Source organism: Mus pahari, chromosome 8 (genome assembly GCF_900095145.1).
Source record: "Mus pahari chromosome 8, PAHARI_EIJ_v1.1, whole genome shotgun sequence".
Lineage (NCBI taxonomy): Eukaryota > Metazoa > Chordata > Mammalia > Rodentia > Muridae > Mus > Mus pahari.
The window spans coordinates 19,363,690-19,381,849 of NC_034597.1; the positions used below are offsets into that span (position 1 = coordinate 19,363,690).

The window sequence follows — 18,160 nt, forward strand, 5'->3', positions numbered from 1 at the left end:
AGAGAGAGAGAGAGAGAGAGAGAGAGAGAGAGAGAGAGAGAGAGAGAGAGAGACTTTATTCAGAACTATATGTAGGGTAATTCATATGGAAGAAAGAAATTCAACTATAGTGAAAGGTTTTGGGTGCCCAGTGCCCAGGAATCAATGTCTTCCAGGCCTGTGAAGACAATTCAACACTGGGTTTCTCATAGTTTAAGTCTGGGCCCAGACTTACTAAGAGTAGGTAAAAAATAAAATGTATAAATCATAAGAAAATAATACTAAGCTAAAGAACAGATTATGCCCAAATACCCAAGTAGAGACATACTACTAATTATGTATACTTTTATGTAAGATGAAAATAAAAAGTTATTTTGCAAGTACTTCCTTCAATTCTTAAATGTCAATTAATAGGGAACTCTTTTTAAAGACTGGGTAGTATGAAATACACTTCAATCTCTATATCACAAAGCTTGGATTGCGACTTAAATATGAGCTGTATTATGAGACAAATTGGCTTTACAGATTGTGTCAGTGGTGAAATTCATACAGACTCATTTGTAGTCACAGTGTGCGATTGTTCTTGTTTGTTTGTTTTGTTCGTTTTTTCCAATCTACCACAAAATACATTCTCCAGCCAGCAGGTCTATTGCCTTGGTAGTTTCTATTTCTTGCATCTGTTATTGTGTTTCGAAATGGAACATTTGCTGTAGGGGACAGAACAGTCATTTAGCATGAAGGATACAAACCAGTAATGAAATAAAATGTCTGCAAATAATGATCTAGGTTCCTTGACAAAGTGTTCATGTTTTTCCCCAGTCAGATAGTTCTTGTTCTTTCTCTGGGTTTGTATTGGATTTGAGGAGAAAGGGTCAGGATTTTGTGTACTTAGGAAGTAGATGATTCAAGAATCCAGAATTTGACTGAGTCCTAATTCTGTCTGTCCCCATTTACTCTTACAATAATATGGTTGACTCATTCTCTCTCTCTCTCTCTCTCTCTCTCTCTCTCTCTCTCTCTCTCTCTCTGTGTGTGTGTGTGTGTGTGTGTGTGTGTATGTGTATGTGTGCATGCACAAGCACATATATGCATGCATGTGGGGGCTATTGAAATGCTGTCTTCTTAGGGCAGTTTCTGCCATGTGAGTTGTTATCCCACTGAGCTTTTGTTAAAGTGCATAGTGTACTTTAAGTTGGAAAACAGTTTCATAAATATGAAATTCTATCATTTTAATTTACATGCACAAATACTTTTAATTCCACACTAGTCCCTCCTCTTATTTTTAAGCTTAAAATGATACACCTTATATTTTTTATTCTTCACATGTATTTTAAGTGTTTGGCCCTTAAAATTATACAATCTCTTTAAAAAACAAAAGCCCGAAGCCAATCCAAATTCAAAATAGTAAGCAGGAATACAATAATTCTCAAAACCCAAAGTCTTCTACCTACAAGAATAGAATCAAAACTGGGTAAAGGCATCAACTTGAAGTAATTTAAATGACACAGTTTTATAGCTGTCTTAGCATGACCTTGAGGAAATATTTCCTAAAAGGAATTCTCCCTTAAATAATTCTTTCAGACAAGGCCTTAAAGAGCAAACTTTCTTAAAGTTTTCTCAAGCTGTTTTCTTGGATTCTGCTATTTTTCTGTAAATTCCCGAGGACAGAATATTTGGTTTTAACTTAAGATAATGAAAGTAATTTTCCTTTAAGAACTAAGGTTTCTGCCCAAATTGTAAAGCCTGTCTGCAGGTGAGATTTAATTTAATCCTTTGAGTACTTAAGATGCATTCCTGAGACAGTGGCCAAAAATGTGACAAGATTATCATGTTGTTTATTGACAGTGTGGGGGACAAGAGAAGAATTTTTTATTCAGAGTCTAATGATTTCTTTTAGTGACCTGAATGTCAATTTTTTAGTTACTAAAATGCACATTATTTAAATAGTCAAAGATTAGCAGGCACACTGCAGTTGTAAAGTTTGTTGCAATTGCATTTTAGTGTAGGGATTAACTAGCAATAAAGCAAGGCATAGGAGGCACGCAGTGTCTTGTCAACTAAATTTCAAGTTTCAAATAGAGTAGACACAATGCACAAGGGTTAAAAGAGAATCCACCTGGGGAAATCTGAAGGGAGCCAGCACATCCCGGACAGAGTCTGAAGCATCTATGAATTGTGTGAGATTTTAAAGGGTTTGTTTAACATTTTTCTGTGCATCCCATTATTTTCTTAATTATTTTTCTCAGAGTGCTTTGCATATTCTAATAAGCAGAATACTTGCTGGTGTCAGATACTATTAGAATAAACAAGGGAAAAAATAAAAATGAAAGCTCTGTCCGGGCATGGTTGGAATTTACTCCCAGTTTGTACAACACATTTAAGCTGTAGACTCTCAGATAAAATTAATGTCATAAAATCTTTTTAGTCATTTCCTGTTAAACTCGTATGCAAATGTTCTTTTGCTGCATGCAATGATCCCTTGCATAAACTTTGCCTTTTATTTGAGGGTGGACAAAATATGAAAAAAAATTAGTGTTTTACATATTAAATTTAATGGACTATCAGAATTTTATGTGGAAAAAGTAAATCTTTTCATCAGTCCATGCAGTAAAAATGAGTGTTGTGACTTCAGGGCTTCTCTATGCTGAGGAGGCTTCAAGACCTCCCCTGTCCTCTCTGCAGGGCTGTTAGCCATGGCCAGAGTACCAAAGAGCTTGTCTGCAGTGTGAGCCCTTCAGGGTCTCTCACCCTGGGAGTACCTCTGGAGGCTGCTCTGGATGCCACCATTTTATCATTGGACTTTTAATGAATGTTCTGTTTTAGAACAATGTGGGGATGTTTTAAATTTACCACTTATTTCATTTTATGTCTAAACAAAAAAAAATACAAAATTCCATACCACTTGAGGACATACTGTCTTGGTTAACATTTTAAAATTAGTTTTAAGGAGAAGGAAATCAGGAATGCTCTGGAATCTGGAGAAGTGCCAAGCATGGAAAGCAGTTGTCCCCCTTTATTTTCAAATGCCTTACTTACCAAGGGGTCAGGCTGTGGATGATAACATTGGAGACCTTTGAGCAGTGGTGCTGCGCCTCGGGGAGCAGGTTCCTTTGTGGTACCTCTGCATCAATTCTGGTCTCTGGCAGAGCTGCAAATGTGCAGTATCGCTAGTATTCCACAGGGTGTCACGATGTGGTTGTTCTCAAGAAAATTGTTCTGGCGGAAGTAATTTGAGCCAAGTTTAACCCAGTATTTAAATGGTCACTTTTGGGGGGCTTCAGTCAAAGAATGTTTACTTTAGACCTACTGTGTGCCAACCCATGATTGAAAATACAAATTTTAGTGGTATGACGTAAATCTTTATTCTGGCATCTTAGCCAGCCCAGGACTTCCCCTCCTAGTGAGCTTGTTTGAATAAATTTTCCATGAAGCTTTCCTTCCTGAGAGTGAATCAGAGAGAGAGCATCGTCTGCAAACCTTTCTGTTGTTCCCCAGCTAGAGCCTGACTCCCTTTCTTCTACCCTCTGGTGTCAATTGGACCTTAACTGTGTTGGTGCAGGAAGAGGACTGAGAGCTCTGGTTCTGCAAGTATCTGAACAGCCAAGGTAAGGTGAAGCAGGAGATAGACTTCCCCACTCAGCGAGAACATGAACCTCCACTCAACCAGCTTCTTAGATTTATTTCAATGGTGAGATTTTTGGAAGAATATGAAATAATCCATTTTAGCGAAAAGCTTTTCGTGGCTTTCAGTTCTAGGACAAGATGGAATAAGTTCCCTAAGTCCTATTAGCTCTGAACTATATCAGTAATCATAAAAGACTCTGAAGGCAGGCAGGAAGGAGCTCTGTGGGAACTTCCTGAACTGATCCTAGGGACCCCCTTGGGTTTTCTTCCTGTTCCAGCTACTGTCCCAGAACCCTGCAACAGAAACTCTGCTAACAGGAAGCAACAGAGGGAAGAAAGGGGCAAAGAAGAGAAGGGAGAAGGGAAGGGAAGCTCAGGACTTTTAGCAGTGATCCAGGCAACCCATAAAATGTCATCAGCAAAACCCAACAGGGCAGCCTGTCTACCATCATGTCAAGCCTTCTCTAAAAACTGAGCTCAGGATACCTGACAGCTTTGCCAGAAGAGCCCTGTCTGGTACCCATCACTAGTGAGCCTCTCTCCCCCAGAAGTAGAAGTCAGGGTCCTGTCAAGAAGACTAAAAGATAAGCCACAGGCTTGAGACAAATCACTGTAAAACACACAAGGTAACAAAAGACAGATATACAGAATATATAGAGTCCTTAAAAGTCAATGGTAAAACAAAATCGTCACAAACAATCCATTAAGAAAATGGGTTAAAGGCATGAAGTGACATTTCATTGAGGAGGTGAAACCCATTCAAATTACTAGCCATTGGGAAGTCAGAGTAAAAGGCCACCTATCAGAGTCACTAAAATGACAACTAGTGACAGACAACTGGTGAGATTGTAGGGAAACTAGACCATTCTTACATTGAAGAGGTGAAATGTGTATTGTTTCAACTTTAGAGCAGTGGTTCTCAACCTGTGGGGCGAGAACTCTTTGGGGGTTACATACCAGATATCCTGGATATCAGATATTTACACTATAGTCCATAACAGCAGCAAAATTACAGTTATTATATGTAGCAATGAGATGATTTTATGTTTGGGGGAATCACCATAACGTGAGAAATCATATTAAAGGGTCTAGCATTAGGAAGGCTAAGAACCATTACTCTAGAGAGTACTTCAGTGGTGTTTTATATAATAAAAACCACTTCTATATCATCTAGGAATCATCCTGGGTAGCATTTATACCAGAGTCGTGAGAACTTCTTTCAAAGGTAAAGAACACAAACCTATATGTGAATGTTCGTAGTAAAATACCTGTAATAGCCCAAACTGGAAACAACGTCCATGTCTTTAAACAGGTACATGGTTAAAGCTGCTGCCACAGTGACAACGGAGCACTACTCATAAATAACTAAAAATGAGTTATTAAACAACTTAACAATTTGGATGAATCTCTAGACAGTTATGCTCAGTGCAAGAAGCCAGTCTGAAGGTTGTACACTTTATGAATATGTTTATGTTACATTTCCAGAGTCACACAATTATAGAAATGGAGAAAAGTAATGACTGCTAAGCATTTTTCAAGTCAGCATGAATGATAATCATGTGAAATGATAAGAGAAGGGAAGGGAGGAGAGAATTGGGGATAACATTCATGTTTTTCTAAAGCTGTATATCTGCTGGGTCTGCTGGGTCTGGAACAATGGATTTTTCCATAGATATTACAGATATGAGTTGGTTGTTCAGTCACCAGAGTCTAGTTTTCCTACTGACTTATGAAGGGCATCTCACTCCAGAAGGTGGGAACACCCAGTGTTTGTATTCTCAGCCTCTCTTGCTGTTAGGTTATTGGCTTAATCTTGCCTTTGCCTTTTATTTAACTAAATGCACCTGTCAGAGTTGTTGGAATGTTGGGAGTTCAATGACATGTTTCTACTGTGGTGATCGTAGGGTCACAGGGTCATGGGTAGTGATATAATAAAATAGTTGGCCCCAAAGCTCAGAAACCTGCTGTCTGTTGCTCAGCAGTAGCATCTCCCCTAGGCCACTTGTGTCAGAACTTAAGGCATAGAATTCTGGCCTTTCCATGAAATCTTCACCTATCTGGTAATTTTTTGAATTTATCTATTATTATTATTATTATTATTATTATTATTATTATTATTATTGTTGTTGTTGTTATTACTAATTTGCTTAAATTTGGTTGTCTATGTAGCTTCAGTTAATAACTTTAAACTAATACCCAAGGTATAGATAACAAAATTCCGGAAATATGTCTTAAGAAAAAAAAAAAGAATTTTTTAGTAATTGAGTTTCAGAGTCTCATAAAATAAAACAGAAAGGCATCTTTGGGTAAACTTTAAAAACATAAGCATGCTATATATCATGAGCCTCTACAAAGACCTTACCTGTCACTTTTTAATCGTTTCTGGAATCCCAGAGCCAGATGAACCCTGTATTCCCTGCTCTGGTCTCTTCTCTATGTGGCAGTCTCTTTGGTAGCCACACCCTTTTTCTCTTCTCTACTTTATTCAAAAAATGAATGGCCAGAGATGTTCAAGTGAGAGCACTTGTCTTAACTGAGCTTACAGCAGAGTTGTAGAACTAATCACATGAAAAGACAGTTTGAACCCTCAGCTGCCTCTCCAACCTTTGATGAGGCAATCCTAATAATGTATAAAAGCTCGTGGGGCAGAGAAGGCTCTCTGAAGGATAAAGGGTATGTGCTGGCATCGAAGGGTTTGAGTCAGAGCTAAGCAGGTACAGGGCTAAAATGGGAAGAGCTCGCCAAGTACAAGAAGCAGACAAGATGTGGGAAGATGTGCAGTCTGTTCCTGGCAGCATGGCAGCCAATGAGGGATCCGCAGGAGTGAAGTCCCATTGATCTGAATCTTGCTTGGCTCACTAAGCATCAAGGACTTAGTAGATAGAGAGTCCTGGAGTGTAGAATTTCAGAAGTTAGCTTAAACCCATTAAGATCACGGTTGCCATGTGATCCCCAGGATCTCAAAGCTGCCATTCCTTGCTTGCTTGACAAGGATCTGCTCTGAAAGTTCAGCCCTTGCTTCAGTCACAGTATGGTTACTGTTTTGATGGCTGTGACTGGAAACATCTTTCTTCAATGACAAGTGTGGTATTTCTCAGGTCTGGGGTACACAGACCTGTCTTTCAGCCTTGGGGAGCATAGACCTGTCTCTCACTCCAAGAGTCACAGTCACCAGTGAGTTCTCTATGTTCCAAGGTGAATTGAATCTTTGTAAAAGAAGAGGTTTCTTAAAAATTATCTCTGAAATAAATTCTCAATCCTAACCTTAGTTTCCAGTTTGCTCAGTACCCAGTTCCTACTACATGAACCTTGTAGAAACCCGCACTTTTAAGAACTAGATCCCAATCTTTTTTTTTTTTTTTTTTTTTTGTAAGTGTCATAACAGTTTGTTTTGTTTTCGTTTTTTGGCTTTTTCGAGACAGGGTTTCTCTGTATAGCTCTGGCTGTCCTGGAACTCACTTTGTAGACCAGGCTGGCCTCGAACTCAGAAATCCACCTGCCCCTGCCTCCCGGGTGCTGGGATTAAAGGCGTGTGCCACCATGCCTGGCTCGTCATAACAATTTGAAAACAAGAGAAAGGTGTATAATAATTTTCTAGCAGATTAAAATTTTTACATATGTCAGCTTCCTAAAATTTAATCTTTAGAAAGAAGTTATTTGGGGGAAGGTAAAGAAACATTTCTTCACGTAATAAGCCCTTTTAAGAAGTGAAACTAATCAAAACTCGATTTAATAACATCGTTTTATTTTGTAGTTGGGTTGAAAGTATCTTTATTTTGTGCATTATCTTCAAGAAAAAAACCTGGAAGATACAGAAAAACACGGGAGAAAATAAAATTTACTTTACTGTCTAAAAATTCTTAGTGATATACATATACTTTGTACACATACATGCATATAGTGTGCTATATATACACATATATAGCATATGCATACATTACTCTGTGGAAGAACTTCATTTTTACCAAGTTAATGTTGCGTTATTTTATATTATGCCTTTCCCTCTTCAGATTCTAAAATTTCCATTTAATTTGCAATTGGGTGAAATTGGGATTTTAAGTACCTTCATATCAATGTCATCGCATATAACTTGATGTGACTTGTCTATTTTGTGTTACTCTACAAAATAGCAAGGATGGCTCCTTCTATACAACAGGGAAAATAGTTTTAGTTCTGGTTGTTTAACAGCACTGCAGCAGCAACAGCAGCAGCAGCAGCTTCTTGTGGCAGCCTAGTGGCTGCAGCACAGCATGGCAAGTGGCATTACAATGGGCCATCTGACCCTGTGTCCCTGTGTCCGTCACATAGTGACAGGTAGGGGAACAGCCTTGTTGTCTGATAGCAAACCACTCTTGGTAGAATGAATTGAGTCCAATGAGATGAATTCCACCCAATGAGGATAGACACAATGTACTCATGAGGCGAGAGCCTCCATGATGTCACCACCTCTCAGCTTCTGCACACTGAGAACCCAGCTTCCAGAAGGGACAGACTTTTGGGGGGACAGACTGCATCCCAGCTGTTGCCCACGGACAATTTATTTTGGCTAGTCATTTATAGTGTTTGTTCATCATCATTTGTACATTGGGTATTTAATATTACTTTTCTGCATTTCTTTGTGTGTTAGTGTATGCATGTGGGCCTGCCTGTGTCACAGCACCTGTGTGGAGGTAAATGGAAAATTTGCAGGCGTTAATTCTCTGCTTCTACCATGTGGGCCCTGGGCATTGAACTCAGGTTGTCAGAATTGATGGCGTATGCTTTTACGTCCTGATCAATCTCGTCATCATCAATCTCAACACATACATACATACATACATACATACATACATACATACATACACACATACATACATACATACACACACATACATACATATATACACACACATACATACATACATACATACACACATACATACATATATACACACATACACATACATACATACACATACACATACACACACACATCACCTCACCTCACTAGCCAGGTTTAAAGGATTTCCTTTTGTCTCTATTTATGTATGTGTGCTTATGCATTTGTCTCTGCAAGTGTAGACCAGGAGAGGATGTTTGACCCTCTGGAGCTGGGATTATAGGTGGCTCAAAGCCACCTGCCCTGGGTGCTAAGAACTGATGTAGGATCCCCTGGGAGAGCAGCAAGTTCTTTGAACCACTGAACCCTACCCCCAACTTGCCCCAGTACCACCAAGGGTCATACTTCTTCTTCTTTTTTTTTTTTTTTAAAGCCATACTTGGTTTGAAATTTTAAGCAGGAGATGGTAGAAATTTCCACAGCAAAACCCAGAAGTCCTGTTCCCCTGCCTGCCTCCAAGACCATGTCTCCCTGTGATTTTTACTTCCTGGAACGATTTAGAGAATTGTTCTTTGTTTGTTTGTTGTTGCTTTAAATTTTATACAAGTTGTACAAGAAATTTTTCTTCATTCCATTCCATGCTTTGTAGCCTCTTAAGTCTCCTTTTATAAAAAAAAAAAAATGTGTACATGGAGGCACCAGCGTGCCTGTGGAGGTCAAAGACAGCCTTAAGTATCTATCTTTGCCTTCCACCTTGAGACTGGCCTCTGTTGTTGGCCACTGTGTACATCAGGCTATCTGAACTGGAAGAGTCTGGGAATTCTCTTGCCTCTGCCTCCCATCTTGCTATAGGTGCATTGGGATTACAGGAATGTGCCACATCTGCCTTTACATGAATTCTGAGCATCTGACTTCAGATCCTCACATATAGGCAGCATTCGCTTTCTGCGACCAAACCATCTCCCCAGTCCAAGACCACTCTTGAGATGTTTGTACAGTATTTTTTAAGGTGATATGTTCTTGGATATAAAAGCTTACCCTATTCTAAATCTGACACTTTTGTCGAAAGTACCATTACCTTTATTAGCTCAGATGCATTGAAACACTGGGAAAGTCCATCAGCTCAGTCCAGGACCCATCACCTCAGGTATAGACGCTTCCTTCCTTTCTCTTTAGAATACATTATGTTTTGCTTTGGAAGAGTGTTCACTCTGTAGCACAGGGCTGATCACCGTATGGTCTGGGCTGTCCTCAACCTCTGAGAGCCTTCCTGCCTCAAGCCTTCTAACTCTTAGAATCATAGCACACGTCACCAGACCTGGATTCTTTAGAACTGCTTGGAAGATGCTAGAGTGGTACCTTATTTGTCATCTCTCCATTTCCACGACTACTGCTGACATTATTTACATGGCCATTCCAGATTCCAACGGAAGGAATCAAGTAATCTCCCAAGTTGCTCAGGCAGCACAATGTGAAGCGTGTATTTGGAATGAGTCCCTGAGAAAGCTGGGTGCAGAATACAAATATTTTGAATGGACTTATCTCAGAGTTGTACTGCTTTATTTCCCTGTCATTTAAAAACCCTTAATATGAATAAATTGTTTGCATAGCGGGCTTAAGAAAACCTTAGATAAGAAATACATGGTTTGAAAGCAGAGAATAAAAACATGAGTGATAGTGGACGCAATGCCTAGGAGAAGGTCCTTGCTGCTGCTGCCAGGCAGACCTTATAATCGGCTGTTTTCTGTGTTTATTTCGGGATGAAGATACTGGATAAAGTGCCTGGTTGGCTGCCAGCATCTGACTTAGTTGCCAAATGGAGTGTTTAGTCCTTGTTGCATATGACTGATATCACAAGTTCTTCCCATTAACAGTCTGCTGGTGATAACCTACTTGGCTTCCATGCCGTCACTTTGAAACAGCCACTTGACAACATTTGGTCTATCACAGTGTTTCTTGCTGGATAAAAGGACTGAGTGAATGGCTGTGTGGGCTCTGCCTAGTAAAGAATGGGAACCCACTCAGTGTCTGACCAGTGAATGAGTTAATCCTGGGAAACATTCTTCTGTCTCACTATGGCAAGGTCTATGGACTTGAGCCTTAAAAGTGTAGTTAGATGGGCAGAGACAGAGAAATAATAGTATTTAAATGACTAGGGGTCTTGCATTTGTATGGAGAATGTTCTGTTTATAAATAGAAAATGGCAATAAATGTAATCTCAATAATACTGGTTCAATGATGCCCATATATCGGGGGTCTTTAAAAAACAAAACAAAAAAGAGATGTTTTCACAAACCTTGGCTTTGGTTACATAGAAACTGTGTAGTAACTCTGCCAATCTTTATTTTTAGATTGAAAACTTGCAAGAACAACTTAGGGATAAGGACAAACAACTGGCCAACCTGAAAGACAGAGTGAAGTCCCTGCAGACGGACTCCAGCAACACTGACACGGCTCTGGCCACACTGGAGGAGGCCTTGTCGGAAAAGGTGAGCTTAATGTCCAAAGCAGGGGCTCAGACCTCAGAGAAACAGCACAGGGAGGGGTTGATCCAAATGTGACCAATTACACCTGATTTTCCCTGTCCCCACACTGCCCCTAGTCCCAGCTTCTCCTCAGACTTCCACGTTAGCCAGGAGACTGGGCACACTGCAGGCATCTTCTTGAAACTGAAAAACAGCATCACCTTTGGCTGTCTTATAAAACATCCACTTACTTTTCCACTAAATTTTGGATGATAAAACTCTCACCCTTCTTTCCAGATAAGGGCCTTTTCTGTCCAGGACCTCCGCCTTGTGCTTGTCTCTTCCGTACATCTCTGTGCTGTAGCTTTTGTTGGCCCTTGTGATTTCAAATGTGCCCTGTTCTCCTCTGCCTCTGTCATTTTGCGTTTGTTCCTTTTTGCTCGGGGAGTGATTTTCTATGAATAGATTTAATTCTTTTGAGTCGAGAAAGGTTGTGTGAGTTCGAATCCTAGGTCCTGTACTCAGTATTAGGGACGAGACACTTAGCACCTGAGTTCTTCAGTGTCTTCACCTGCGAAATTGGGGTGATAAAAGCCCCCACCCAGTGGATTTTTGTTATGTTTAGTAGAGACCGTGTTTAGAACAGTCAAAAGGGATGATAGTTGTCATTATTATTTTATGCATCGTTTCCATAGAGACACTGTGTTGTGCCCCCATTCCACACAACGAACTCCCACAAATTCTTACTGTAATTATAACTCTCTGTGTGTCCGTTTTAATGGAATTAACAGCCTTGTTTTGTTTTGTTTTGGTTTTGGTTTTGGTTTTTTGTTTTCTGGAGTCTAAATGGAGACAAGATAGTGTTTTACTTTGCCATATGCTGGGCTTAGCATAGCACCTTCTGGGCTACTCAGTAGGTGCTGGATTTTGGTTGACTTACTCATCCTCGTGTGAATGGATGAAGGTCTAGCTCTCACAATGTTCTCATTCTGATGAGGGAGGAGGGTAAAGAGAAAGTAATGAATTGGTGCCATAGGAGGGTTTTCAAAAGGGTGCTATTTTCTGAAGATGCAGAGAAATCCGAGAGAGGTAGAGTACTACTGGGGTGTTATAGCTTACAGACAGGTTTTAGGTTAGAGACAAGAAAGGTAAGTTTAAGAAAAACTTGAAGTAGGTGAGCCATAGGTCCTTCTTCGAAGCCCTTAAGTTGCAGGCAGAGGGGATAACACTGTAAGGAGTCTGGGAAGATGTCGGTTAATAAGGTCTCTCAGGGCCTTATAAGAACTTGCATTTTTTACTATTTTTTGGAATAGAAAGTCATTCTAAAGCTTTCATTTTGATTAACACTTAAAGGCTTCCTGGGAATAAAAAAAAAAAAATGAAAGAATGAAAGCCATTAGACAAATAGACCATTCTGAGCTCTGTTGTTAACTATTAAAATGATCTCTACTTTCTTTCCCCTGGTTGAATTACTCCACCCATCCACTGTGCAGCTCTTGCAGGTATGGTATCTATAGGGGAACGCCCACATGGTATCCTCACTCTCAACTCTTCCCTGTGCCAGAGTCAATGCCTGCGGGGGGGGGGGCAGGTGAAGTTCTTGAGTGATTGTGAGATAAAGGGCTGGGGAGATAGCTTAGTGGATAAACTGTCGTTCAAGCACGAGGACCCAAGTCTGCATCCACGTAGCACACCAAGCTGGACTCTGCAGCGCATGTCTGCAACCCCAGTGCCTCTGAGGCAGTAAGATGGGCAGCAGAGACAGAGGGGTCTCCAGGCACTCACAGGTCTCCAAGGAGAGATTCTGTCTCAAAGAAGATGGAAGGCAAGGACTGAGACCTAAGGTTCCCATTGCCCTTTGATCTCCATGCTGTGCTGTAGAGAAGCTCACCACCACCACACACTGGGGTGCCGGGGACAGAGGTGAGAATGGGCGAAATCCCTGCTTTCATGAGAATTCTGAAGGAGAGCTTATGTGGTGTCTTAGTCAGGGTTTCTATTCCTGGACAAAATATCATGACCAAGAAGCAAGTTGGAGAGGAAAGGGTTTATTCGGCTTACACTTCCATACTGCTGTTCATTACCAAGGAAGTCTGGACTGGAACTCAAACAGGTCAGGAAGGAGGAACTGATGCAGAAGCCATGGAGGGATGTTCTTTACTGGCTTGCTTCCCCTGGCTTGCTCAGCCTGCTCTCTTATAGAACCAAGACTACCAGCCCAGAGATGGCACCACCCACAAGGGGACCTCCCCCCTTGATCACTAATTGAGAAAATGCCTTACAGCTGGACCTCGTGGAGGCATTTCCCCAACCGAAGCTCCTTTCTCTGTGATAACTCCAACCTGTGTCAAGTTGACATAAAACTAGCCAGTACATGTGGGGTTGGCCTTGTACTGTGTCAGCACAGATTTTAGGTCTATTGTTGATATTATTTTCAAATTCAGCTTGAAATGGAGAAAATGTAAAAAAGCTGAAATGTGAAAGTAAAGTTGTATACACTTTTTTTTTTTTCATCTCTGTTCCCTTTTTCAGTTATGCAGCACAGTCTATAACATGTCCACAGTGCTTGTTGGGCTATGGAGTTTTCTTTGGGGAATATCATACAATAGCAATAGCATGATTATATAAAGAATAAACACTGTAGCAAGGCCTGGCAGCCAGCCTACCTCTGTTCTAATTAGGTAACCCCAACAAATGTTTATCCCTTCCAGTCTTCTCTGTTGAATGGAAGAACTAGATAGTGTAGTCCATCAGTTTCCCAGGCCACCATACTTTTAGTTATGACTCTTACTGCAGAATAAGGAGGAGGCGCTAGAGCCATAAAAGCTGCTGACATAAAATCTTGAACAGGGCCTAGTGTGCTTCCCCTAAATTACCAGGTCTTTGTAGCAAACAATAAATAAATGGAAGGCAACAGAAAGGGCTGTAATTCTAGGTTAGGTAGTCTCCAAGGTCATAGTAAAGTTGTGAATTTATAAATTTGAGATTAATTTATAAAATTTTAAATTTTATTTAAGAATCTATAAGACTATTAATACACTGACATTTCAGGGAAAGATATTCATTCAACCTAGAAAATGTGTTTTCAGAATTCTTTTTAGTAATTCTTTTTAAAAATTAAAAATAATTCAAAGAAAATTTAAATTATGCATTCCTGTTGTATATTTTGATGATATGTCAGGCCCTTCCTCTTGGTTTCTTTCTTAAAATTCATAGACTTAAACAGATGCCATATACATTCTATGTCATGGATTCTTGATAGGATTTTTTTTTTTTTCTGGACCTTATTTCATTTATTTGAGTTTAAATCCAAAGAGGTTCCCTATTTTAAGACATCCTTTTGTTAAGTTCATCCTTTGAGACCTAAGGGGGTTTCAGATAAAGAGAGCTGATGCTAACATGGGTGTGGCCATCTCTCTCTTGCCTTCATTACTTCCCAGTCACTCTCTGGAGCCAGTCCTTTCTCCACAGCCTCACTCGGCACTGAATTGCTCCAAAGCACCTTGAATGTCCAGTTCTTGTCTTTTTCAGAAGCACCTAGACAGGGGATTGCTCAGAGTGCAGATTTGTAACCCTGGGTTCATAGCATCTGAGTTGCACCTTGGATGATGACTTGAGAATTCAGAGAACTAGAAGGTCCAGGTGAGACACAAATATGAGTCCAATGGTGGAGTGGAATGCGGGGAGGACTGCTGGTGATTGCAGAGAACTGGAATCTCTGTGACTTGCTCGAAAGTTGAAGATCCGACTCTAAAAATGCAGATGCTGAAGTCCAATAAAATCATGGAGTGGAGAAGCTTTGGCTTCTAAGCTTGCTCATTTTCAAACTCTATTTATTACTTATTTTGGTGGTTTCCCTGTGATGACACACAAACTAACTCAGAAGACTTTATTTGGAGTGGGTTTTCTAAGGATTCCCCAAATAGAATGCTAGTGTGTTTCAGAGGCACAGGAAAGCTCACTGAAGAGGATCAGGTAAAGGAGAATAATAGAATATTTAACTACTTCTTCCTGTAGATCAGAAACATTTGATTGCATCCAAATAGTCTTATCATCTGGGAGCTTTTAAAAAGATTATTTTCTCAGCTACTCTGCTGTGAACCCCAGAGACCTGTAATTTTTAAGCATGTACAGAGATCCTAATGCATTGGGGAAGCACTAATTTCCTACAGTTCTTATCCTGTTGCTGAGGTAAAGTGCTTTGACAAAAAAAAAATGTAAAGGAGAAAAGAATTATTTTAGCTCACAGTTCAAGGGTCTGTCCTTCATGGCAAGGAAATCAAGGCAGGAGGAGTTAGAAGCAGCTTGTCACATTATGTTCACAGTCAGAAGAAAAAGACACTGAATGCATTCATGCACTTAGCTCTCTATATAATCCAGATTTTACTACCAAGAGATTGTTCATAGCCACAAAAAATAAGTTTTTCCATATCAATTAATATAACCAACCTAGAAGTCTCCCAATTGTATGCCCATAGTTTCTTTGAAAATAAAGGACAAGTTATATACTACCAGGAATAATGGCACAGAGTAAATATCATTCCTATTCCAAATAGAAAAAAAAAAAAACAAGAAGTTGTTACACTTAAACAAAAGGCAAAATAACAGCAGTGAAAACCAAAACAAAAGCAACAAGAATCTACTCCAAACCCAACAAAGGATCAAATTCCAATACTCCTCCAAGCCTGGCATCTGGGGCACATAATGTAACCATTTAGATTCCAATAATCTGTGTAGCCCCACCCCCTTAGCTCTGCTATCATCAGCCTATAGATTGTCTTCTGGATAATCTACATTCCATGCTTGTAACTCTCCCTGGATTTGCCCATGGTCTTGGCATCTCCTCTAGCCTGAAGTTTCTACAATATCATGGTTTTCACCTTCAGAGTATGCAGTGTCCTCTCAGGGTCTCTTTACAGAGACTCTGACCCTACCACATATTGCCTCAACTCAGATGCTGTGTATGGCCCCCTAATTCTTTCATTCCTTCAAAACAATAACACATGGATGAATAGGATGGCTAGTTTAATAGCCAACTTTGCACAGTCTAGAATCACCTGAGAAGAGTCTGGATAATAAGAGATTACCTGGATCAAGTTGGCCTGTGGGTCTGTCTGTGAGGAATATTTTTCCTCTAAATTGGCTTAATTGGGGTGGAAAGACCCAGCCTGAGTTCGGGCAGCACCATTTCAATGGTTGGTCTTGAACTGTGCAAGAGTGAAAAAAAAAAGCAAGCTGAGCAAGTAAGTGAGCATGCGCTCATTTCTCTCCATGCTCAATTATGGATATTTTATATCTGCTGGTTTTTGTTTCTCAAAATAATGACTGTAAGCTTAAATGAAACAGTGATGTGCTCATTAAGGATGGAGCCTGACCTCTTGGAACATAGTTACATCAGTTTCTGTGACCTGACCATGGGGAAACACATCTCTAAGCATCCGCTTTTCAAGAACAAGGAAGTCATTTAGCAAACCTGTTTTAATTTAGACCCTCCCTTTCAAACAAGTTTGCAATCCCACAAGTCGGAGCCTTGTTTGGCTAGTATTTTCTCCTCAGTGCATGTGTTCTATTGGTATAGTATAGAGCAGCATATTGATCTTTAATAATTACCCTCTGTCTTCTCATTCTACAGATTTTACATCTTTCTGCCCATCTTTTTTTGCTGACTTTCACTATAGATTTGAATGAGTGAAGTAAAATGTAGACATACACAGCCTGAATGTACTCCTGTCTTCAAATTTCTAGTGTCAAAAAGGCTAGTTTATGCTCTTTAAATTCAGCTTCACTCAAATTATCAGGGCAGAAAGCCATATTCATGGTTAAAATATCATACACATAACTCCCTTCCCAGTTCCTTATAGAGTCCTTGTTCTCTGAAACTCCATCAGCACAGCATCCATAGTACACATATCTCTCAGTATTTGTCACTGAAAATCCAACCAGAATAACCCAAGAAGTTCTCTTTCTAACATTCACCTGCTTTTGTAGCCTACAGTTCTAAATTCTTCCACATTGTAGCCACAAAATAGTTCCAGCAGCCTAAGAGTCACATAGTCGGGTTTAATCATACCAACAACCCCACTTCTAACACCAATTTCTCTCCTAGCTTCTTTCCTGTCACTGTGATAAAGTACTCTTATAAAATCCCCTAAGGAGAAAGAATTACTTCAGTATCTCATGGACAGGAGGTCAAGGCAACATAGAAACTTGAAGCATCTTATTATATTGCCCACAGTCACTAAAAGTGAGCAATAAATGAATATATGCTACTCCTTAGTTGTCCCTCTCTTATATGGTCAAGGGTCCCCTGCCAAAGGAATGTTCTTACCCACAACTAAGATGGTTCTTCACACATCAATTGATAATAATTAAGATATTTCCCCATGGGGATGCCTAAAGGCCCATCTCCCAGGTGATTCTAGATTATGTCAAATAACACTAAGTGTAACACCACTCTTCCATTTTGAAGGTAGGACATGGGTTCAATGAGGTAAAATGATATTTGGACTTCGTAGGCAGCATTATTAATTGTGCCCATGCCAACTGGTCACCCAGGACTCCTGGAGGTCATTTCTATTGTGCCAGTGCTGCCCTCTGATTGAAACTTTGTTTCTTCTCCTGGAGTACTCACCAAGGCCACCTACCCCATAAGTGATGGCATAAAGTTGTATTAATTGCTTTTCCAAAGCTGTGACCTGATAGAAGAACTTAAAGGGAAGAATGATCTACTTTGCTCACAATGTCATAGTTGTTGGTTCATCTTGGGGAAGAGGGCATGGTGGGGGACAGCACCTCGTGTTTTGGTGGCAAAGAAGCAGAGAAATGAAATACAGGAAAGATGGATCCCCAAAGAGACACACCCTCACTTCCTCTAGATTCTACTATCTATGCCCCATTCCCTAGTAATGCTGCCATACTATGATCCCACAAAAGATCAATGTATCTATTACACTGATCTCTGGAAATAGGTTTTCAGGCACACCCGGAGTGTGCTTTATTAATCTCTTGACATGTAGCTCGATTCAGTCATACTGACAGCTAAGATTAAATATCACAAGGACTTAAACTTCCTGATCTTGGTACTTATAAGGACATCATACTATAAACTTAAATAGTGTTTCCTCTCACAAATTCCATCTTTACAGTTAAGTGAACATATCCTCCAGGACAGTGGTTCTCAACCTTCCTGATGCTGTGACCCTTTAACACAGTTCCAACCTTCCTGATGCTGTGACTCTTTAACACAGTTCCAACCTTCCTGATGCTGTGACCC

General features: G+C 40.1%; 1 protein-coding gene across 14 annotated transcripts in view; it reads left to right on the top strand.

Annotated features, from left to right (window-relative positions):
• The window catches only part of Erc2 (ELKS/RAB6-interacting/CAST family member 2), an 841,097-nt gene that overhangs the window by 374,737 nt on the left and 448,200 nt on the right, over positions 1-18,160 (top strand). For all 14 annotated transcript variants that reach the window (XM_021202981.1, XM_029541503.1, XM_029541494.1 and 11 more), the window contains one exon: positions 10,774-10,911. In XM_021202981.1, the coding sequence (XP_021058640.1) occupies positions 10,774-10,911 (138 nt within the window). The remainder of the gene's footprint in view (positions 1-10,773; positions 10,912-18,160) is intronic.